At 34.0% G+C, this 26,517-nt stretch overlaps 2 protein-coding genes across 5 annotated transcripts in view; one reads left to right on the top strand and one right to left on the bottom strand.

Moving 5' to 3' along the window:
- LOC118181010 (putative phospholipid-transporting ATPase IM) overlaps positions 1-26,517 on the bottom strand; it is a 487,240-nt gene that overhangs the window by 231,426 nt on the left and 229,297 nt on the right. For all 4 annotated transcript variants that reach the window (XM_085820207.1, XM_085820204.1, XM_085820205.1 and 1 more), the window contains one exon: positions 17,044-17,156. In XM_085820207.1, coding sequence (XP_085676333.1) covers positions 17,044-17,092 — 49 coding nt within the window. In that variant the 5' untranslated portion in view covers positions 17,093-17,156. The remainder of the gene's footprint in view (positions 1-17,043; positions 17,157-26,517) is intronic.
- The window catches only part of LOC146996185 (uncharacterized), a 228,893-nt gene that overhangs the window by 89,508 nt on the left and 112,868 nt on the right, over positions 1-26,517 (top strand). The gene's annotated exons all lie outside the window — the stretch shown is intronic.

Below are 26,517 nucleotides of genomic sequence, written 5' to 3'. Positions count from 1 at the left end.
CTCGAAATTACCTTATCATATTCACAAAGGGCACACAGAAACTCCTTCATTTGCTAACGACTCTTGCCAAAAACAACAGCTCTTGAAGCTTGGACTTTTGCAGTAAGTAGATCTTATATAGATACTACTTTAAAAAATGGACATGCGATGAAGGACGTGGGCACCACCCCTCTACAATACAGTTAATCGGTATAGGGCCACGTCCACCTTTATCTAGATAACCAAACGTGGTAATTATGCTAATACACTAATACATAAACATACATACAAATTTGGTACTTAATACAGTGGCGTTAAAGCTAATTAATGTTAGACATTGGATAATGCATTGCCATGTTACAAGCTGTATGCAAAAGCATGGCTACGGTAGCATATATACATAACGCATGTACTCATATGTTCAGTACACTATGATCTTTTGAAGCATTATCATTAGATACACAAGGTGCACAATGTTATGCTGGAATAAGTAATTAGTACAGTGAATTAAAAGTTAGACCCTAGATTAGTAACTGTGTGGTACAGTGTCTTGCTACTGGATTATTTGTGCTGTTTCCTAAGTACATTAACCAATGTACAAAAATATTAAAACATGTGTATTAGGTGCACAGTAATCAGTGGGCACCCAAGCGTTAGGTAAGAGCTACTTTAACATACTTTAACAATAGGTACTTAAAACAATGCTGAACAGATAATTGGTGCAATTAATTTTAGAGTGGGACCCTAGTTTGATTTTTGCGATACGGTGCCGTGTTACAGGATAAAATGTGCAGATGCATAGTTACATTATCATATATACAGAATATAAATTCATATATGTACAGACATTTTGGGTACAAACACATTAGGTACATGATTATTCAGTGCGTAATAGATGTATATTAATTACACAGTGCGAAGATATGCGATAATACTAGTAGATACATGGGTACAATTACATATAAAAAAGGACATACAGGCACAATTGCATACTGACAAAAGCGTATATACGCTTATATTTGGTACATAACATTCATTGGTGACATAAACATTTGGTACTTACTTCATATACTTATATAAACTCTAGATCCATAAATAATGTTATAACTAGTAATATGTGCTTATTAATTTCATAATAGGACACTAGGTTGATTTTTGCCTTACTGTGTCACGTTACGTAGAAATATATGCGGGTGCATAGGTACAGCTTCCTATTTATAATGCTATCTGTACTACCTATTTACAATACTCATATCATTTGATTTCATAATCAATAGGTACATATACATGAGCAGATGGTACGCTGTAGAGTGCCGTTCAGGATAATTGATGCAATTAATTTTATCGTATTTTAAAAATAATGCATTTATATGCAATTACAAGGTGCATAATTGTGATTGGGTACATATACATTAGGCGCATAATACATATTCATTTCCTTTAAAATGGACAGTAGAACATTTCGCACAGTAGCCTAACGGGTAGACAAATCAAGCGAGAGCTATCCGCCATTTGTCGAAGAATACCGGGAACAAGCTACTTTATCAACCACAGCAACTTCTCGCAGTTTTATTTGAAATCTGCTTCCTGGAAGCACATAACTGCTCAGTTTTTTCAAATTGATGATCAATTTTTTTTTTCAAACCATTCTTGGACTAGACCCTTTTTACAAGCTTTTAAAATGTTGATATTCTCGCAGTACAGCTAAACTGTTACTGCAGTTCTAATAAAAACAACCTGACCAGTAAAGCTTGATCTTTCTTCTTTAGCATGGCGAAGATTTCGCAGCATTAACTACTGGCGTTTTAAAGAATGGCTAGTTTGTATACCGTCTTTCTGCAGTATATAAAAAAGTGCCATCTACTGATTGAAATTTGAACTATTACTTTTATTAGTTTCCCGATGGTATTATATATCTACTCAAGTTTAAGATATATCTACTCAAGTCCGAACAGGGTCACTTTAATTACAACTGCCGTAAATATTGAAAAGACTCAACATATTTTGAAATATGAAATAAGGCATTTTTCTTCAAGAACAAATACGTCACAGCAATGAATTTGATAAGCTCATTCTAAATACCATGAATATTTATGAAAATCAACCGATAATTAATACACATAAACGAAACGCTATAATAGCCTCAGAACTGCATACATTTCTAGAAAGAAGAATACATTCACTCATTTTATAGACAGAACAAACAGTAAGCTCACGTCTCATTGCAAATGGCTCTTACGCAAAATGATTTACCAGGAACGATATGGCATATTTAGATACGTTTCTATACATTATACTGAAGAACCATCTTCATATCATCGGTGCTTATATCGCTTACGGTTTCAGGGCCCAAATTTTAAGCAGTCTCAAATCCCATTATAATTCATCATGAGGATAAGGAATGTGAGCACTGTGTACACATGCGAAAACAATGTGCCTAGGCCCCTAGACTGAATCGCCTCTGCATAAACTGTCATATTATCAATTGGTATTGTTACATCACTAACCGCATGAAGTAGACGGAATTACTGGAGAAGCTATCTTGACTTTCCAGACAACTGCTTTGTTCATGTAAACCCCGCATTTCCCCTTTGCTAGACAGTGCTAAAAGAATAGTGGCAGATAAGGTTTAAAGCCTGCCTTAAAAAAAAGTGAAAAACAAATTACATAATGGAAGTTATTAACAGACATTTTAACATTCTACAGCATTATACTATCGTCTATGCAAAGCATGCATTTCAATTTTTGCACAACGTTTTCAATACCAAACATTTGCAATTTGCAATACCAAACATTTCGAATTGCATTCATATTCGAAATGATCAGAAACAGCTCAAATTTAACAGTCACCTCAGTTCTATTCGTCTTAAATTACAAATGGCATACCTTCTGAAAAAATTAACAATTTCCAGTAATAAGCAGTTTCTATTATGGGAAGTACGTTACCAATCATAAAGGAAGAAGATACAGACCACACCGGATAATCCGTTACAAAAGTAAATGTATTCCGTTTCTAGCGTCGAGAAACTAAAAAGATTGCATGCTTTCCTCTTCGATATCCGCAAATTCGAGAAAAGGACGTCAAAATGTAGAATACGCGCTCTTTTTCCTGATGGCTTCGAAGAATTATTTTTAAATGACGCAAATATAAATAGAATATTGCAATCTGTCGCTGATAACAGGAGAAGAACGCTCGTTAATTTCAGGAAGTGATTGACACATGGAAAAAAATGATATTTACAAATATAACTTCATCAACTATTTTGCGAATCGAGGGATCTATTAAAAATAATTTCAAATTCTCATACAAAGTTATGTTGGAAATGAAATGGGAAAAAAAAATAAATGCATAATTTTGACCGACATTTACAGAAACTCTTCTGTGCTCAATTACGGTTTTTATTAAATATCTTGTAAAGAAATGACGATTTCATACACGAAGGTTAAGTTTGTCAATAGATCATTTGGAACTGAATATCCCTTCCACGTTCGGTACTCAAAAGACAACAGAGCTGCTGCATAATATTTTCATAATTACCTGTATGCATAATGCAGAAAGATTGAGTCGGAAAGTATCGAGGAAATTTTTACACCTGTCATTTACCCACTAATTGCAGCAATTTCACGTTTCTTTCCTACTTCTTTGGAAATTCTGTGAAAGCAAAATAATGCACTGAAACGTTTTTAAACAAGTCGCTGGACACGCTGTAATAGCACAGGGGACAGAAGGATGGAGGACCTTCAGTAGAGGACGAGTTATCTCGTCGCTAGCGCTCTGAGATTATTTATTCATCGAAGACAAGGTACACCTCGTTCGTAGCGATGATAAAGTGTTAAAAAATAGTTCACGGATATTATGCCGTACTATACTAACCTTAATGTATGTGCAAAAAAATTAATCCATAATATACTGCACCACGTCGCGTAATCCCCCTCCTGCTGAAAAATATCCATAAACACGGAATTTCTTTCCTTCCAATATTAAATCGAAGAGACATTTTACTGTAGTAAACGGAACACGTTTACAGAAAATAAACCGGAACAAAGATGCAAATATTGGAGGAATTCACATACAAAGTCTTCTGAGGAAAAAAAATTTTTCTCTTCACATTTTAAGCTACTAAATGCAATTCAGCTAATCTAATTTTATGTTAGATTCACGACGAAGAGGAGGAAAGATTCCAGTAGAAGCCGTGATTCCTAAAAATATACACACTCCCAGCGCGCCCTCATGTAAATTATACCTTCTTCAGGTTTTTATCAGGGAAAGAATGAGTAGTATGACATTTAAAGGAAAATGCAACAAAGTGGATGAAGCCCCGGCCAATTATAAGAATCTCATAGTTGGCAATGATGAAGTCCTAGAGGTGAGGTTGATAGAAGAACCAAACCTCTTGGGCACGTCTGTTTCCTGCAGGTTCATTAAATGCAAACATATACTATGCAAATAAACATATTTTAGAAGTTATCATTGTTCCAGATGAAATGCGTGATTTCAGATAAGATAGGTTTCGAACTACGACAACTTTCATTAAGTTACGCTTTATTAATAAATACACTCATGTCTGTGAAAATTAACACCATGAAGGAATCGTTAGATTAAAAAGTACTTCATACCACATATTACTAACGGTAATAATATAAAGAAGAAACGCATAAAGTGTCAGACCACTGCACCTTGGTTACTAATACAAGACCAACATTTTGCGAAAAAGCTTTCAGGAAAAGACCTATGAAGAAGTTTACGCCGATCTTAAATTTTTCAACCTCGCAGAAATGGAATGCAACTCTTAATTTTGACTTGTAATTTGATCTGAGAAAATACACAAGATTAATTTTATTGCGCACTTCAAGTTTACTCAAGTTACTTACAAGATCCATGCATATAAATAACGTGCTGCGAAATCTCACACAATCACAGAGCTATGAGGAAATTATGTATCAATCAGCCTTGATGCTCAGTTTTTGTTCTGCCTTTCATTTTTGATTTATCTACATAATTCCTATAAACCTGACAGATATTACAAGATTTACATAGCACTTACAGAAACTATACAACTAACAAATCAAAAAGACTGCGGGACTGCAAGACCAAAGTATGTATCATACGCTTAGGAAACAAACGCTTGGAGAGAGTGTCGCAATTGACTGCTTTTTCAAATTGACATATGTAACGTGTCACGCAAGCGTGACCTACGAGCGCAAGTCTTTGATAAATGAGGCAAACATGTGGCTTTAGCTTCAAGAAACAGATGGCATAAAAATAAAGGGCTATTTTAACATAAAAAACAATGCGAGATCATCATCTGAGAGCATGACGTCACATGTTCGCACCAGACGAAGGTCGTCTCCGGTAGTAATGATGCACCGTTTAGGTCTGGGATACTAAAACACTGAACTGAGGTGCGATTGAGACAAGATTGAGTGGATAGACAAGAGTGGACATTTAAAAAATGACCGATAGGCACGCGTTTATTTTTCTAACCGCTTTTTGACGGAGAAATTCATCAAAAAGAAAAATTTGCAATCTCATAATTTCGAACTGTACCATACTGTAATACTTCTGAGGGTATTCCGGAGGGGAGGGGAAGCTAAAGTGTTTTTGTTTCTTTCTTTTTTGAGAGTAAAGCAGTGTAAATAGGAAAATATCATTATTAGAAAAAAATCACCACTTGAAAAAGATTATTCTTTTGAATAAAATTTAAAAAAGAGAGGGGGGAACACGGGTAGGGAGAACTGCAACTTATTAATTACTATTACAATCCGTTTCGGGTGCCGATTACAGTTCGCACAAGAACTAGAAATTTCGCAGTTGACCTACTATACAAAGTTAGAATTTTTTTTTTTTTTTTCTCGTAGTATAAAACAATATTTCTTATTGCCACATTGCTTCGAGTTCTGTGGTCTTTGCGTATGTTTATCCTGAATTGAATATAGGATGAATTTAAATTAATTTTGCATAATACATATATAAAATGCTTGTGTGTGTGTATATATATATATATATATATATATATATATATATATATATATATATATATATATATATATATATATTTATTTATTTATTTACGACTTAAATATCAAACAAAAGAATAGCAAACTCAAAAAATATTAATGCTTATAGAGGATCAGCATCTGCCTCAGCTATAGACCCATCTAATCTCAGTTCTTACAGTTGAGCTATGATCAGAATTTCCACACATGACATGCTCTTTTATGTCCTTTAAATTTCTACAAGGTGAGGTCAAAGACCTTTCAAGATTTCAACAGTTCAGACAAACCTTTTCCCTTGCATTCAGATAAAATCAATATAAATTCCTACATTCAGGAAAAAGGAAAATTACCAAATATAATTCCTTCATACAGTACAGAAGAATGAAAAACGTTGATACATTCGATATAAGTTATATTGCACTCTTTCATTTTAAAATCCAATGTCAAAAGCAAAAAAAAAAAAAAAAAAAAAAAAAAATGTAAAGGACCTGTCTGCATTTAATTGATTTTGTTAGATATAAAAACTGCTTTATTTATAGAATCGAAACAATTTCATAATTAAAGCCTTGGAAAATCAATAATCGGAAGCAGGGAAGAAAGAATAGTAATCTGCAATGTAAAACCCTCTGTTCTGTGGAACAGCTGATGCTTATAAGAATAAAGTCAGTTAAATAAACATACTCTATCCTGATTTAAATATTCTAGACAGTCCTTTCAGGGTCTTCTATTTCCTTATTCCGCATTTTTAATTCTTCTAGCGAGGTCTCCAAGCTTTCTTTCAATTATATGAAACTAATTTTTATAATGCGGCTGACATGCAATTAAAGAGACGACAGACATTCGTGGGTGTGGTTTCAGAGCTGTCCATTAATACTTTTCTTTTCAGATTAGGTAAATAAACTATTCGTAAAAATAAAAAAATACATAATTATAAAAAAAATCCCGAAAGCTTTCATATATATCATATTACAACCAAAGAGGCTTTTTTTATTAAATATTATGTTCTTCGCAGTTAAACCATAATATTCAATTCAACAGAAATATCGCAAAATATTTTTTTAGAATTTCCGATACACAGTCTCGCGAGCTGAAGATTCTTCCCCCCCCCCCTACCGTACAGTATTGCCATTGCTCGCTTTGAAATCGTTGAGTTTGTTAATTAAAAATTCTTTAATGTCTGACAAAATATGAAATGGATAATAAAACAAATTCCAAATTAGGGCTTTCAGATGCCTATATTCGGTGGAGGTTTACATTATTCAAAATTGGATGGCTCGAGGTACCGTTGTTTTATCACAATGCGAGAAACGTTCATACATTTCTGCAGATTCTTCATTATTTTTTTTAATATAATACAGGGCGATAACATTTGGTGAAAACAATTTGAAAAGAATTCAGACTTTTAAAGTTTTCAACGCCAAATGCCAAAACGAAATTAATAGCCGTTCTAAGCTAATGCCCTTCGGGCTAATAATAAATAAATAAATCCAAAAGGTATCAGATTTCAATGGTCTTGCCCTCACTCCTGCTAATTTTTTTAAAGCTTTATTATTAACCCGATGCAGTGTTAATTGTTGGATACATTTTTACATATTTTCAGTCTTCTCAGTTCATCATATGAATATTCCGTTTTCATAGTAAGATGTGCAAACAAAGATTATTTTCCGTCTTTCGATTATTCACTTTTTATGTGTCAACCTTATTTATTAAATATCACGTTATTCACAATTACACCGTATAAAATTCAATTCAACAGCACAATCACAAAATTTAAAATAGCGTATCTTCAGAATTCCCGACACCGCGTTAGAGGTTGTCATACGTATTTTATATTCGCTATACAATTTTTTTAAAAACTAGTCGTTTAAAATAGTTATCATAAAAAAGTATGTAATGATTTTAATGAGTCCAGCTCATACGTATTTTATATTCGCTATACAATTTCTTTAAAAACTAGTCGTTTAAAATAGTTATCATAAAATGTATGTAATGATTTTAATGAGTCCAGCTAGTGCAATTTCATAAAATTATTGAATATTTCTCATTAGACATCTCACGATTTTCATACATTTTTATTTTTATCAAGTTAAAAAGTAGAAAAAATATTAAGAACTGCATTTGTTGCTTTTAAATCGTTTAGTTTATTACTCAATAACCTTACAGATAAAATTTGAAAGTATCTTCTGCGTTACTAAATAGTAACAGCTGAGGCGAAGAAGATAAACTAATTTATTTCCGACGCGAGTTTTGATTTGCTTTCCCAGAGCCGAGTTTGTCAATTAAAACTGAAAGATAAACACACTGCTCGCTTTGAAATCGTCGAATTTGTTAATCAAAAATTCGTTAAAGTTTTACAAAACATCAAATCTATAATAAAACAAGTCCGAATTTTAAACTCTGTGTTTTGTGTAACTCGATGATCACATTTTTTTAACCGCTAAATGATTTTTACCGACCAAGCAGAACATTACCTTTGAAATAACGTGGTTGTTTATTAAAAGCTAGACTAATGATTTATAGCATTGCCTGTACGTGAAAAAGCGTAAGTACATATTAATTTAAAATTACACTTTTTATAATTTACACTTTTTATAATTACAGTACATGAATCTGAATGTCCGGGTTTTTCATGTTCTGTTCAGAGATTTGTTATGGTTAAGTTCTCGGCTACTCTGCTCCGCATGACCAGGCGTCCGCACTACAGATCCAACTACCCCTCAGGACCAGACGCGCAGGTTCAACCTCCGCTCTGGTCCCTCAGAGGGGCCGGCGCACCACCTGGAATACACCAGGCAGCACTGGTCGTTAATTTGCTACCTGCCAGTCGCATGGGCGAGCCCGTCGCAGAAGGCCGTTACCCAGCAAACCGAGGGAAAACCCCCGACTACGGATCCAACCGCTCAGAACATGCCAGATTTGTTATGGTATTCTAATTTGACAATTTAATTACTTTTCCCTTTGTGGGGCCCACCAACGGCCGAGCGGTAAAGTCGCTGAACACTGGGATTTCCGCCCTGAATTCTATTCCAAGTGAACGGGCTAGCTGCATAGGCGTCTTCATAGTTTTTCCCATGTGTAACGTGTACAAGAGTCAGTTTCTCTTAGAAAGTCCTCCACGTAAGCATCCCTTCCCTAAAGGCAAACAGCCCTCTAGTGCTTTTCTATAATCAATTAAACCAAAACCACTTTTTTTTATGCTGTTTCCAAGAAGCTGTACAATGAATATGGTGACAGGCTTTGTTCTTTTCGTGTGAATTCCAGTCTACCGCATTCTTCCTCTCGGTAACAAAATGGCTGAAAAAATTAGGAAGAAGTTGTCGATTATTGCCCATATTCCTTTTTGTTGCTAGACGTTAGCAGGCTTGCTTGAAAGTTCCTTGTAGCTGTACCCTTTTAAGTTAGACTTTCAGTTCACTGTAGGTAGAGTTTCTCAGTTAATATCCAAGCTTTCAAATATTGTATTTACTAGAAAAATTAGATGTTTTAAAGACTGGACAAATAAGAAAGTATTAATAAAACTGCCCTGTTTAAGTGTTGGATGAAATGTTATGAGTTGTGAATAACCTATTCTTTTTTTCGTAAAGCAATATTTTAGGTAATTCGTCACGCTCAGTCCGAATCAGGTCGAGTTTTTGGGACTACTGTACATAGTTCGTGACAAGTAGTTACAAACTTTAATTGAACTTATTTATACACTCCCAACAACAGGAATTTCTCTAAATTAGACAAAAATATTACGCGAACAGTGGAGGACTACTGGGAGAAAAAAGTATTGAAAACTGAATTTTTCTTTTTATGCAGTTTTTCTAAGTCCTAGTATGCAGCGGTCTTAACCTTTCCGACAGATTAGTGGTGCTGCTTGAGGTTGGAAGGAATACTGCAGCTATCAGTCCAGGTCGAACTATCAGCGTTCAGCGACTTTATCGCTCGGCCGTTGGTCTTTGGACTTCAAAGAAAGAAAATAATTCTGTGTTGTTATTGAACTCTTCTATAGGCTATTTTGACCATATATACATCGCAGATTAAGTTGGATCTAATACAATCTTCCCTCATCTTTACAGTTACCTTAAGAGTGTACAAGTGTAAAAATGGTGGTCATATTCGGACAAATACAGTGCGACGGCAAACGGTTACTTGAACAATATTGGTGAGTTAAGTTCGCAAAGGATGGTGCAGATGCTGCAATAATTTCTGAACATCATACCTCCAGCATAACCGATTTTACAGGTTCTTCAGAGCTACTTTGATTCACCATCAAACGTCTTTTTCTACAGTCATAAGAGCAACGACATGCGTTGAGAAAATGTCATACTAGGTATTGTAATGATAATTCATGTCAACTACGAAACCAATATTCAAATACCATCTGTTAATGCGTGTATACATTTTTCTGATAAACCCTGTATATGCCAGGTTATATAGTTAGCTAAATATAGTCAGGATCTATAGCTTTCACGAACACCCTGTACATAACATTATTATTGCTAAAGATTATTAAATAAAAAATAATTGTACTGCTGCTACAGTTATCTTTTCATTTGATTAATAGTATTTTTATTAAGAAAGATAATCATTTTTCTAAGTACTGATAAGTACACATGGACTACTAATACCGTATTTGACGGCATATAAGACGCACCCTTATTTAGAAGGCCACACACATGTAGATGTAGAAAAAGTTATGTGTGTCTAGATCTTTATCCGGGCTAAAAATAGCATTCAGTATTGAAAGTTAACCTGTGTCCTTCACGTATAAGACGCGGGTAACTTTCTTGAGACCAAATTTAGAAAAAAAAGTTCGTCTTATATGCCGTCAAATAACGTATATCTCACGGTTATACTGCCGGCGATCGTATCTCAATTTGACTGTGTCCAATGTTATGTTAAATAACGATATAGAATAGATAAGGACAACAAAAACTAGCTAATCATCGTTATTTTGCCCTATCAATGAGCATGTAACAAGTTCACTAATCAATACCGCATTACATAACGATTTATAAAAATACACTTTATATTGAATAAATACAGAAAGACAGCAAAACTATTTCCATCACACGCAATTTATCAGTGATGTATAACAAGAAGGGAAGGGAAAGCATGGTATCCACTATCAATAAGATTTATTGAACGCAAAGGTCAAGTTCAATGTAGGATGGTGAAAGTATTTAACGAACCATGCCACACGAAACTGACATTCCAGACCGGCCAAGAAAAAACTAACAATGCGTTCAAGTGGAAAGAAGTTCAGAGCAGCCAATGAAGGATAAAATGAGAACAGATCCAAGCACATAGCTTCATTTTTATTTTATTAACGGGCTACGTAATCGATATGTTGTCGTTATTAATATGCAGTGTACTGAGCGAGAGTAAACAGAGGTAATAAGACTAATTTAATTAATTGCCAGACTGTAAAATGGTGCCGCATCGAAAATTTGTCAAAGAACATTTGAGCACAAAATGTTTTCGAAAAATTTTGGTTAAAGGATTTACTTTATTAATCTTAAGCATATGCTTTCCCTATAACAGTTTCTTAAAATAAGGCAGAGCACTTAATGAAAATAAATTCAACATTACAAGCGGATTAAATAAATAAATAAATAAACTTTTTATGTCCTCCCCTAAAGATAGTTTTAAAAAAGATTTTGAAATAAATGAAGCTTGTTGCTACCTTTCTTTAATAGTTATGGTGGGTACGAGACAATGAATTGAATACAAGCAACATGTTTTGCGACAAACCGATTCATTACATAGGCATTTGAGTATTGAGTAAGCCTGAATTTATAGATTTCATGAAAGAAAACATTTTGAAAACGGCTCTATATAAAACAAAATATTAATTCTTAGTATATCTAATATTAAAAATAATGTTTTCTACGGGTTGGTGGATTTGAAGCGATTGACGGCAACACTTTATGAAGAATCAAAACACACTTTATTCGTTAATACTACACAGGACTGTTCCAAAGACGCGTTACAGTCGTCGAAAAACTACGACAAACACGCCGAAACAATCAGCAACACAACCTGCAGGCTATAAAGATGAAGACAGCTTCACGAGAAAGCACTAACAGCTCCCGACTCGGTTCAGTCGCTCTCATGTTAATATCTGACCTCAAAACACTCAAGATACTCTTCACGATGATAAAACTGTACTACTCCGCATACAGGCAGGATTTCTATAGCTTTTGACCTTTCTTCCAGAACTTTCTGGAGAAAACCGGTAAGAATTCGTTCTAGAATGTTCTCGTTCCGTCTATGGTATAGCGTCAATTTTGTCGCCAAATATCACCAAATGTGCGATTTTGCGCCAAATCTGGCAACTCGAAACATGCTCTGCGGGGAAGCCATCTTACCATCTAACAATGCGTTACATTATCAATACAATACCTAGTATGACATTTGCTCAACGCGTGTCATTCCTCTTATGACTGTAGAAGGTGACGTTTGATGGTGAATAAAAATAGCTTTGAAGAAAAATAATTTTGGCCTAGCTTCTACTTTTACCTATACTTGCTAGTTCAGCCTGTCAACCAACCAGTATAGTGGTTAGTGACGCTGATTGTTACTCCCGGATTCGAATCCCGGAGAGTGTATGGATGCTTATTAAGAGAATAGTGTCTGTGTGGTATGGGCGTACTCAAAATTCTGGCAAACAAAAATTCCTCTCGAGTGGTTTGCTGGTAAGGGAAGAGAGACTGGAGGCCATCGGACTGTTCTTTGGGTTGTTGTTCTATCTCAAAATCGGGGCGAAGTTTCACAGTACGATGAGACAATACCTGTACGACCAATGGTAAATTTCTGGTTTTCCGAAGGCTTGCACCTGTATTTGTTATTTCAGCCTGAGTTTCATTTAAGATGGCTGGATTTGGCTGCATATATTTATTTCTTCATGTGTAATGTGTAAGTTTCTACAAAGAAAATAGATGAAGTCATTCTTCTCGTTAGGCAAGTAAGTAGGTAGTAGAAGTGAATGGGGCAGCAGAAATATTACCATAGATCGCACATGTAGCGCCCCAGCACACTAGCCAGCTTTAGGTCGAACCCCCACCATAAAGCCATTACTGCACTGCTGAGGTTGAATGCAAGAGTTGATGGACTGTTGTTGGGAGTGAGACTTCTTCATTTCTGAGATAGCATAGTTAAATATATGCAACATGTGTTCTTAGCAAGTTCATCTGAGCAATTTCTTTAATTTACGTATAGCTTATTGTTGCATACTTATTTACATTTCCAATTCGGAGCATGCATGCATGCATTTGTTGTTGCCCACAGTACGCGTAAAGGTGTAGTTATCAGTTACAAATTTTGAGCACTATTGCTCTTTGCAGAAACATTCTTTGTGTGTCCTGCTGATTGTATTCGGCTTGTCTTGCACTGTTCTGCCTGCAATGGTTCAGTTTTTTATTTTTATTTTTATTTTTTATTTTTTTAAGTTTCGGTAGGATATGTCGTTGTGTTATTATGAAACGTCGTATGTCATTGTTGGATGGTCCTTTCAAGCGGAGTTCTTTTGTGAGCGGACATTTGAAAATGCAATAGTCCATATCACCCAATTCTCCGTATCAGCATGTGTCGGTTTTTGCCAGGGTCTTCTTGCAGAAGTAATCCGGGAATGGGCCACGGCCGACAAATATTGCATTAAGAAACCTTGTGTACTTCTGAGTTTACTGTTCACTTTTGAAAAGAATTCGCGTGTGCGACTACCCGTTGCCGCTTGGTCCACTCTTGTTGCTAGACCTTGTGAATGCATATTTCGTATATTCCTCTGCTGAGTTTTGGGAAATAGCACATCAAGGAACTCTACTTGCTTTTTGTGCTGCCTCCTTTGCAAACACATCTGCAGCGTCGGTACCCGAGTCCCCATTGTGGTCTTTCATCCACAGGAGTTTAACTTTTGTAATTTTTTTCTTGATACTGAGGAATATCGAAAGCAATTTTAGATTTCTTGATATTTGTATCACGATAGTATATATTTGTATCAGACGAAGTGATAATATTGCCGTGTGGCTGCGTGATTTAACTACGATATGGAGTCATTTGCTTAGGCAGATAGCTTTGCGTGCTTTGGCTTAATTTATCAACCAAACAAAACATCCTTAAAAAACGTTTTTTGAAAAATTCATTCAATATTCATCGGTTCATTAAAAACTAAAAAGGAAAGAAAAATTACGAATTCGAAAATTTCATATTATATTTAAACACTACGGATAAACATACGGCTTTTAATATTGGGGGAGAAAAATGCTCCGAGCTCCCTTGATTAATCCCTTTACTTTGTTTTTAATAAGTACTTCTCTTAAGTAAAATAGCAGTATTTCCTATTTTGCCAGGAATAGTTAAATCCGAATCTTGAAAACGAATATAGAAAGAATTTTTTTAAATTAAAAACTTATCCATTTATATTTAAAGCATTTTTTACCCCCACACTGCTAAGGAAGACGACTGACCGGGAACAAGCCCTTGCAGTATGATGTCCGCCCTGCAGAAGCCACAGCGGCATGGTCTTTTCATAACTTTAACTGCCAACCTAAAAATATGAAAAACCACGCGGTTCTTTCGCGAAAATCGGGAGTTTTCTGAATTGTGCGGGAAGCCGACTGGCGGCCAAGCAGTAAAATAGCTGGCACTGGTAGTTCCGACTTAGGTTCCACTCCACGCGAAAGGACTGGCTGCATGGGTATTTTTCATGTTTTTTCTCATGTGTAGCGTCCATATGAGCCAGTTCCCTTTAGAAAGTCCTCTCCTTAGGCAGATAGCACTCGAGTGCTTTGCCATAATTAAATAAACCAAACCAACCGAACTGCGCGGCGACGCAATTAAAACGAACCACCAAAGCGACTTAAATTCCTTTTATAATGCACTATCCAGGTTACTGAACTATTTACAACGTGATTCTGATTTTAAAATATATTTACTTCGGTACACTGAATATTATGTTCTTTAGCTAATTCCATTTTGTAATTTTCTTGCCTTTTTATATTGAGAAAATCCTGAATAAGAAAGGAAAGCTTTTATCAGCAAACTTTTAAATAAAACGAAAACAAAGTTTATAATTCATGTTCATATTCTTGTTCGGATAAACTTATAAAACAAAATTAAATACAAATATTAACTGTTTGAAATGAAGCTGCATTGGAAGGTGGATTGAAGCTTTATATAAAGTTCTACAATTTCTGCAGCAAATTAAGACAATTAGATGAGAAAAATTGAATAAGAAAAATTACGCTGAAAATCACTAGCGGTGGAGGAAGAGAAATTGCCCAATTACGTTTAATTAAACAATAAATGGCATTTATTTTTGGGAAACATTTTGCTTAGTGAAGAGTGATCTACAAAGGAAGTGACAAAACCCGGGAGAATTGGTAGCTATGATAGCTAATCTTTATAATTATGATATATCCGTTTGAGAAGATATTATAGAACCTGCCAATTTTCAGAGGGTTACAGCCGAAAACATCGCGGAGAAAACAATGCAAGGCGAAAACATCGTGGAAGAAAAGAAAGCAAAGAGAAAACGCAGCGATACGAAATATCGCCGTCGAAAATAAAGCAGTTCAAAAACTTTTTCGCTGTTTAAAAATATTGTCGTTGAAAATATCGTGGTAAAAATAAAGCACGAAGTTACGAATATGAAAGAAATACGTTATTTTATCATAAGATACTTCTGAAACGCTAGTGTCGCATTTTCTCGGTAACTTTACTATAAATGAATATTGCGATAGCTTTATCTATTAATAAAATGTCTTTATTAGCCATAAACTGAAGGCTTTTGCTCCAAGTTTCAGTTGCTGGTGCTTAGCGATGTTAAAAACAATCTTTCTAAAACTGTGAAAATACAAACACGGTTATTAAATAAAATTGTTTCCGTGCATTTAGAAATTTGACCCGTTGTTTAAAGTAAAACGAATTCAAAAATCAACGAAAATGATATAATGCTTATGTTTACTTTCACGGTTCACATAATTAAATTAGATCTATTCGTTGCCCTAAGTTGGCAACACGTTTTCCGAAATTATCGTCTTTAAAATTCGGCCATGAAACTAACTGCTTTTGAAAAATAGCGTATTATGATGATACTGCGGGTCATGAACTTTATACTGTGTGCCCGTTATAATAAATAACTATATGAAATAAGTTACTCAACTGATCTAATGATATTCTGAGCTGCTATATTTTATTTTGAAACATCATTAAACAGCTTGCTTGTCCTCAGCCGAAGTGTTTTCTTAGTCGAAATCAATAGATCATTATAAGGGTATCCTGTTAAAAGTACTTCTATTAGGAAGAAAATGGAAAATCCACGGCTGTTTATCATTGAAAAAAAATCTCCAGTACAGTGTCATCTAAAACTCATAATATTACATATATTCTATAAATAATTACATTACTATAAATATTTTATTAGGAATTTATTAAGCGACAAATATTCCAGAATTTATTACCATCATTTTAAAAACCATGCGTTCATTTGATAACAGAAATACTATCAAACGTACACCATTACATTTATCATACCACTATTACAATTTCAAAGTAAAAGTTATTTCACTTTTGCAAAATAATTACAGTACAATCAATTCCACTACAATACAGTTACAGCAGTATTTCAGAAAAGCCGACATCAAAACTAAGTAACTGGCATATGAGAAGTATACGAATATACAGAATGGTAACAAAATTTTCACACAAATACTCATTTATTCCCAATAAGAATTTATTCAGATCTTAGCCCCATTAAACTAATATACTATAAGATACATTCCAGTAATATCTTTACCATAATAGTAAAATAAGTAAATATCTTTAACATAACGAAAATTTACGCTATTCTCTCAAAACTGCTCAGGAAAGAAATAAGTTAAATAATTTTGTATTCCATATACCGAATAATTAGTAATGGGAAATGCCTCCGATTTTAACTGAGCGAACAGATATTTGATTTAACAGGATAGCAATATTATTTGATAATTTACACCTGGTAACCAATACTCTTTGCTTCTAAAGCAGCAACCTTTGAAAGCTGAAGCAGTAACAAAAGAATCATAAATTACAAAGACTACTCACCGATAACTTCTCCGTCGTCCCTGCAGCAGGGTTTGATCCCAGCATCCATAATCCTGACTCCACTTCCGTTGATGCCGCCTCAGCCATACATCGCATGCAACACTCACGCGCACCTGCCAAAAAGGAAAATTGAAGTCATTTCATGCAACCAAAAAAAATAGTAAATTTATGTTTTTATAACTTAAAAGTATTTCCTTCTTGAATTAGATTAATCCAGGAACATAATAAGTGACATTCAAAGAGAATTAAATGAGATCGAATAAAAATTAAGGGAATTTTATCATAACATTAAATTATTAGTTTTACTAATTCCTAAACAACAGCGACATTTAAGCAAACGATTTAATTATATTTGCCACTCCTATGTCTCGCTGCAAGATTAAAAGACCCACAGTTATACTAGTGACAGAAAAATAAAACATTTATTATTTGTACAATACAAAACTCCTCTCTGCGTCTCCAAGTTTAAAAAACAAAAAAAGGCACCCCAACGACCGAGTGGATAAAAGACTGCTGAATATCAGTTGTTCAAACCCGTTCTGATTCACATCATACAGATTAGCTGCATGAGCCTTTTCGTCGTTTGCCACCCCTATGTAATATAATACGAAACAGTTTCCTTTAAAATGTCATCCACGAAAGAATTCTTTTCTTTAAGCAGAAGCCCTCGTATGCCTTGTTCGATTAAGCAGAACGGACTTTTAAAAAAGATCCAGTTGTGAAATACTTTTTACTCATTTACTCTCTTTTAATTTTTATAATTTAAGCCTATTACCAGAAAAACAATTCTAGACTTATCTCCCTTTGAAAGTAATACACACGATTATCTAATCAAGCATTCAGGATGACACAGCTAGTTGATTGGAAGTCGAATGACATAAGAAGGTGGATTTCACGAGTTCGGGCTGAAATTTTCCACCAAAAAATAAGACATTACTCTGCGGGGGGTTATAGGGAAATAGTGTAAGAAGTGTTATGCTTCATATCCAGGAATGAGAGTGAACCATCGAAAAAATTTTGAAACGTCCACATGTATGCGGCAAATTGTGAGAGATGGAGGAAAGCTAGCACACAGATTAAAAAAATTATTAAGATTTATTAACCTTCGCGAAATTTATAACTTTTCCCCTAGCCATTTACAACGTAAAACAATTTTATTACACCATCAAAAGACTAAGAGAAAAAAAAATTAACTATAACTTTCTTTTAAATTCACTTAGCCGCCCTTCCACCCTCCTAAAAATATTGCAGGGCGCTTTAAATTTCTACTTCAAAGATTTAGGTTTATAAACAAGATTCACTTATATTCTTAAAATTCAAAACAGAAAGCTCAAGGTTAATGTGATTTATCGGTCACCATATTAAACAGTTATAAAATAATCACCCAGTCAGGCTGCATTAAACGTATTATTTGTTTACCCTCCAATATTCCCCACAAGAAATATTTAAAAAAGTAATTTAAAAAAATATTTTCCAGACTATTTCATTTATATCAGTTATTATGTCAATGGGATGATATTTGTAACAGTTTAAGGAAGAATATTATTCACGTTTGTTGAAAGTAGCTGTTTTGAAACATTTGATTTGTTTTAACGTTACTACGATGGAGCTCAGGAATTAAAGATAATTAAAAAAATTCAAACTCCGTGATCAATTATATTCTGAAGTTATAATATAAATACATAGATATAAATGGACTTAAATGAGGCTGCTCCAAAAGCGAAACACACCTAAAATAAATTCACAAAATTTTTCCTATTATTATTATTTACCTTCTAATTGAATGACAATGGAATAGAATACAGCAAAAAATTATTCAAATTCAACTGTAATCGAATTTGGAAAGAAATCAATTATAATAGCCTAATATTTTTCTTAAAATCTTATCTGGTTTTAAATTTTTATAAACTTAAAAAAGGCAAATTTAGTACGCTTATTAAGAAAAATCAGGTTTGATATCCTTCGTGTATAAAGTCGTATTCAAATTAACGGCCAAAAAAGGGTTTAATATTCACGTAGAATGACCTCGCAATAAAAATTTATTGGAATTTGGCATAATCCGAGAAGCCCTCGTATGCCTTGTTCGATTAAGCAGAACGGACTTTTAAAAAAGATCCAGTTGTGAAATACTTTTTACTCATCTACTCTCTTTTTAATCTTTATAATTTAAGCCTATTACCAGAAAAACAATTCTAGACTTATCTCCCTTTGAAAGTAATACACACGATTATCTAATCAGGCATTCAGGATGACACAGCTAGTTGATTGGAAGTCGAATGACATAAGAAGGTGGATTTCACGAGTTCGGCTGAAATTTTCCACCAAAAAATAAGACATTACTCTGAGGGTTATAAGGAAATAGTGTAAGAAGTGTTATGCTTCATATCTAGGAATGAGAGTGAGCCATCGAAAAAATTTTGAAACGTCCACATGTATGCGTCCACATGTTCATGCGCTTCCCGAAAACAATCGTTGATAAGCTACGCATGTTTTTTTTTTTTTTTTTTTTTTTTTTTTTTTTTAAGGTAAACTCATAAAAAGATTTTCGGCTTAAAGTTGTAATGTCTTTAAAATAAAAAATAAATAATAAATAATAATAATAAAACTGAAATGGGGAAAAAGCTTTAATTTACAGTCAAACTGCTACACTTGCCACTTCTCTTATTCAAAAAAAAAAAAAAAAAAAAAAAAAAAAAAAGAGAACACAGGGGAAAGAAAACACTCTTTCCACCTCCCATAAATGCTGAATTTGTCTCTCACCCCCCCCTCTTCCGGTAAACCAGTGGGTAAGGGTTTAGAAACTTGAAGCTATTTTTAAATTCCGCGTAAGTAGCTCTATTTTAGTTCCTTTTTTCGGCCGATGGTATTACAATGCGAAGACAAGTGTGTGTGTAGCAGAGAAACTACACATGGCCTTTTCTGTAGTATGTTATAAATCACGGTGCAATAATGAAATTTCATACATTTTATGCGTTCAAAAAAAAGTGCCCAATTACAGTACAGAAAAGCTTCCTAATCGCGTTCAATAAAAGTCTTGTTTTTAGGATAAAATTATCTCGTTAAAATAAGCCAGAAATTGCTTTTGAAAATCGCACACTACTTTTGTACAGGGTGGCAGGCGCAAAAGTACCTTCACGATTTTTAATTTAAAAAATTCTTTCCAGAATTAGTATTTATTTTCTCTTTTTTAGGTTAAAATAAATATTTGGGAGTTTCGATATGGAACGATAAACGTCTGCAGAAAGGATAAAAATCCTAACTTTTTTTATTTGGAAAACGGAAGAAGCATTATTTCTATTATTCTATTATGTCTACTCAGAGAAACTTTTAACGATATTCTAATGTCTGATATGCTCCTTCTAACCATACGATATTCCAGCTTATAGCCAAATTTGAAGACACAGGACAGTAGGAAACGCAAGGAGTATAGGACGCCAGCGAAGATGTGCTTATCGTGAAATTTTTTATTATCATAGCACTATAGAAGTTATGTTTATATTTAGCACAACACACAGGCTATGTGAAATCTCTAATTTTTTCATTTGTATGTTGTCTGCAGCGGATTCAGTTTCCATACAGGAGTTTTGCATTCATAGCTGGAATAGCAGAGTGAAGCCAGAGATCTGGTTTTTCAGCCTGCCTCAGCGTTTCACAAGACTCTCTCTCTCTCTAAAATTAATCATTTTTAGTTTCTGTCTCAAAAATGAGATATTAGGCGATTAATTCTTTCAATTAAACATTTACAGAAAAAGTACAAATGTTAGCAGTTCTAATTTTAAAACGAAATTAATAAATACTGCAATAATCAACAATGTAAATGCAAGAAATTAGGGGAAATATTGTTAGTACAGGTGAACCCAGAAAGTCCAATCTACCACGAAAAATCTCAAGAAATGCAGAAATTATTAGCTGGCGTTTCTGAAAAGAAAATTCTTGAACTTCAGACTACCACTTTTACCATCACCATTTATTACTTTTCTATTACACAATCAGTTCCTAAAGCATTCACAGTTTATCGATACAAATTTGAATTTTACAATGAAATAATTTCACTGTTATAGTTATTTGAAAAATTCATACTGATTTCGATATCCAATAAAATAACTTTTATTCCGTTGGAGGCAGTTCGGCGTTAAATGACTCATTTTAATCCCATTTAACTTTACCTAGGACTCTCTACAGTATTCATCCCACGGTATAGGATCAAATTTTTCAGATGGAAAATATTAAATTATAACCTTTTCAAGACTTAAATATAGCTTTAGTGCTAGAATATCAATTACCGCACATTTAGAGGTAAGATACAATGACTATCATTTGATCTAGTTTCCAATATTTTTATATTTGAATCACTAAAATATGATACACAGACAAGAAGTGAACTAATTATAGTTAAAAATAAAGCAGCAATCGGTTGATTTCATACAGCAAGACCATAAAGTTTCGCTTTTAAAAGCTGCAATATTCATTAAACGAGGGGGAAAAAATGCATGCCCTCATACGTATAAAAAACAGCTGTTTTCAAATACGATATTGTGATATATCCGTCGTGAGGTGGGGTCTGGATATATTTAACATAGACGTGACGTAATGTGGGCATTTTTATACGTGGTGCTGTTCATCAAATCATGACAGTTAATCAAATTATGATTCATCATCATTTACTTAAGATCGTAAAGCGTAAGCTTTAAAGAAATGAATTTTCTACGTAAAATTCATATGCTCATCTATGTAACAAATTAAATCCAGTTTAATCAAGTTAATTCGCTCTTAAATACCACAGCACCTTCCCTATAACAACAACTAGTTACTAGTAAATACAATGAACGAATATAGAGATATATAAAATAATAGTTAAGATTTTTGTTATCGCTAACAACAGCCCATACTAGATAAACTATTTCCCCCCCCCCTTCCAAAGCTATTTAAGAATCAACCCACCACCAGAAGATAAGAATCAATATATAAACGGTTAATATATCTTTTATTAGAATACAACATGATAGACTTTTATTAGAATACAACAAGAAGTCTATCATGTTGCATTCTGAAATCTGGATTGTCTGCACTTATCAATGGGTACCCAGGATTAAATTATTCCTTCAGAAGGACTGTGGAACGAAAGAAAGGCGCCCATTCTTTGTCCACCGCCATGTGGATCTTACCCAGCTAGATTTCCCTTTTGAAGGCTTATGTGAAAGTGCACTGGAAAGACACAGATTCTTTTCTATGTAAATGGAAAGAATGAAGCAATTGCAAACATTACACTATGTTGAACCATAAATTCCTTGTGTTGAACCACGGTTGAATAATCACAATACGTACGTTGGGCTATCACACAAGTGCCGTGCTGTTAATAGTACCGCGGTAACGTTTTGAAAATTCTTCAGCTGTGAAGAAAGTAATTCTATTTGACTTTCAAAATTATAGAACTGCAACTTTATTTATATTATGCCAATTCCTGTCAGTGATAACTGATTTGTTTAACATCTACTTCCTTTCGTGTATTCTTTTCTTACATGAAAGTCCACTACTATTCTATAAGGTATTTTCCCCCTCCTTCCAGCATGCCTTCGTGGTGTAACGGTAGCACACTCGGCGCGTATTCCAGGGGTCCAGGGTCGAGTCCCGGTGTGGGCGTTGCACATTTTTCCTGTTTTCTGCTTGAAAAATAACCTAATGGCTCTACGATTTTTAAAGCACATTTCAGCGTTAATCTGTTGATTAAAAAAAAGCAAAAAGAAAAGCGATGGTTTTCACAGAAGTCTCCAGACGGAAGTCATCATGATTCGTTAACTCCAATGCAAAAACCTTATAAATTTAAAAAAAAAAAAAAAAATTGAAATTGCATCAAACTACCATCTGAAAACAGCTTGGAAATACGCAGGATCTGACGACTCAAAAAACTCCATTTTTCGATAAAAAGTCTCTTTTGCATCAGTTTTCATGCTAGAAAGAAGAAGGGAAAAAATTACCTTCTTTTCTTCATAGTGCCGATCGAAAATTTTTCTAAGAGCGAGTTTTATACTTTGGGTTCTAAAATGAAAATGGAAAATAAACGAAAAGTTCCCTAGTGACTAAAATGAATCGATCTTCTTTATTGGCACTTACAGCCCTTTCCAACCTTTCCCAAACCTCGAAGCTATGAAGATCGATCCAACTTATCAGAAAAACAGCAGCTGACTGAAGAATAAAATATAACAGTAAATACTATTTTATGTATGAATTCTGCTAATCGCAATAACAACGTCACCTTAACTAATTCTATGCGCACAGAATATTGATACTCACGTAACCATGAATTGTAATTAGTTTACAAAAGAATTGGATGCACTTTAAACTATAAAGCTATTTCTTTAAGAAAAAAAAAAAACTTTTACAAGACGAAGTAAAACACAGAAGCCTCGCGGATGTACAGGGTAAAGGTTTAATGCAATGGCAAGCACGATGAAAGGTTTTAATTTTGATCGTGCCGTAAAAAAAGAAAGAATGCAATTCAATTTCAGTATCCCATTACTGAAATTTTCAAAACTTGAAAAATACATGCAATATTTACAAGCATAATTCAGGATACTGTGCATTCGGTTCCATTCCACTGCAAAGGCAGGTTTTTCATGTGAACTGAGTAAAATTTAGATTTAATGCTGCTTAGTTAAGTTGCAATTATACAATCGGATTCCAGATTTCTAAATTTAACTATCTGGATGGTTTGTTATTCTGCATTAGGAAAAATATAATTAAGTTTATTTTCTTTTTTATTATGTGTCTTGTTTCGATTTAGATATTTCTTTTCAATGAAAATTATCACAAGTTTACACGCTGTATTTACTATTATTGTATCATTAATTACACATTATTAGCTGATATTGTTTTAGTTCAGATGAATAGTTCTAACTTTCGTTAAAAATAAAGCAAGATTAAATACGGTAGAGACATTAGGTTATTTCGAAACAGGAAACATGAAAAATGAGCAATGCCCTCACCGGGACTCGAACCTCGGACCTCTCGATACGCGCCGAGTGTACTGACTATTACATCACGAAGGCATGCTAAGTAGGCGAGAGGAATACCCTATAATACTTAGCTTTGGAATCTATGCAAAGGAGGTTAATTTCGTTGCTTTGTTTTAGTGGAAATAAGCTATATGTTTAATAGAAATAGGCTAATATTTTCTGTTGTAATTTGTTTGAAAATGTGATTTGTGTTTTAATGGAAGTTCTTTGGACGCATAATTTTCACCTTTTATGCCTTTTTAAATAACAGCCGATGGATTTAAAATCGAAACTAAATCAGATTTCCACACAATTTACCGATATTCAGCCATAGTTTTATATTTTGAAAAATTATTTTACTTGTTTAACTTGTGTAAGTTATTACAATTTATTAGCTATTCTGAAACTAGTGTATGTTAGTTTTGTATTTTGCAGAACTGATTACAAAAATAAGGATAAAGTTTGATAATATAAAGTTTTTTGTTTTACTGTTATCAGATTTTGTTTACTTGACCTTAGGTCATAAGGAACCAAGCGTACAGTATCTTAGCACCTGAGAATCTGCAACGACAAATTCGATAAAGAAAGACAATTTATATCTATATTTGAATTTTTGAGCTTTCATTTTGTAATTAGTAGATCAATGATAATGAAGGAAAGCTAAATTTCCGGAATTCTTTTCAATTCTTTACTTAAAAAAGCTAGATCCTATGTCAGTCAATGGAAAAAGCCATATTTCAATACTTCAAGCTCAATAAAGCAACTTGTGATTTCAGAGCCATTCTTCACGCACATACTTTCGTACGTTAAAATATGCCTTCATGTGTGCATCTGCACTGGAACTAAATTTAGAGGTATTTATTTCACGTTTATTTTTTTGGGGGTATGGGAGTTTCTAGCGACAGCAGAGCTACACTTTACTTTTAGCTATCGATTAGACTGAATGTAATGGAAACATCAATAAAGATCAGGTTTTCTTTATCATTGGAATGTTTCCTCAGAAGATCAAACACGAAGTACTAGCACAAAACTTAAGCCTTTTCTCACGCCTTTAAGATGCTTATTATTTATACGAACTCACTAAACAAAGCAATTACTTTAACAGCTCTCTCTGTTAGGTGGATCTTAATGCGCCATGCAATTTATCTTGATAATTTTTCTTCTACAAACTGAAAATACTGATCCGCATTCAAGATAAAAATAATTAAAATAGGGTCTTCACAGGCTCCTTGAACAACGGTGAATAGTAAATGCCGTCCTTTCCTTTCGTTATTATTCACGAAAACTTAGAATCTATTTAGAAACGTTATTTCCAACAGCTTACTCCTTATCATCAGCTTTACACTATACATAATCAACTAATACATATTTTGTATGCTGTAACATAACTTTCCACCATATATACTTGAAATAATTTTAATTAACACAAGAATTCCAATTTTTAAGATGACTTATTTATTACCGGGCAAATATATTTAAAATACTTGGTTCAAAATTAGTAAATTATGAGGCATTAGGAAGTCAATTAAAGTTTAAAATTTACTGTAAATTTCATATCAAAGATATTTGTGATTTTAAAACGAGCTTCTGCAAAGAACTTATTTGATCACTATGTTTTCAAGACCGAAATATTAGACCACTACGCTAATAATTAACATAACATTAAATATAATAAATAATTTTAATACGAGTTTCAGCGAATGTTTCTACTCAACCTCAATTCCATTACAAATGTCCAAAGTTTCTTCAGAGGATACATATCTGTGGACCTATCAATGACATTGATATTACTGTCTTTGTATCACTGCTATAAAATTTATTAAACAAATTTTTGTCATCTAAAACACAGATTATTAATTACCAAACTGGTGAACAACCGACCCTGCCAGTGGCCGAATGGATAAGATAACTGAACACTTAGATTGAGCCTGGTTCACACCCCAGCAAATGGGCTGATTGCATGGGTTAACATGAATACAAGCACGCTTCCTTTAGAAATTTCTCCCTTTAGAGCCCACCAGCGGAGTTATGGTAAGAGTGCAAAACGCTGGTATTTCAAATTGGGACAATTAAGTTGTCAATGTCTTTCTGTCGTAGACCGTGCCACAAATAGAGCAACTGGTCAGAGAGTTGACGTGCTTTTGTTCACGACTGAATTTGCCTGCCCAACATTTCCCAAACATTTTCGATAGGCAACATGGCTGGAGACGTCAGGTCAGTTGAGGACATAACCACGTCGAAGACATTGTTGATAAAGCCGTTCTGTATGTGGTTGAGCGTTGTCTTGCTGAGAAATAGAACTCTGACGACTTGCTAAGATAAGTACGTAAGACAGTAAGATTATTGGGCACCACGATTAATGGTGAACGGCTGTCCCGGCTGATGTTTCCCCAAACAGTCACACTTTATGTTCTGGCTGTGGTGCGGCTCGGTAACAGATGATACGTTGCACCGTTCACCTCTGCGTCTCCTCACACGTATG

Source organism: Stegodyphus dumicola, chromosome 7, assembly GCF_044657685.1.
Source record: "Stegodyphus dumicola isolate Sdum_Otavi_A_Nest chromosome 7, ASM4465768v1".
In the NCBI taxonomy this organism is placed as follows: domain Eukaryota; kingdom Metazoa; phylum Arthropoda; class Arachnida; order Araneae; family Eresidae; genus Stegodyphus; species Stegodyphus dumicola.
This window is presented reverse-complemented; position numbering and strand designations above follow the sequence as displayed.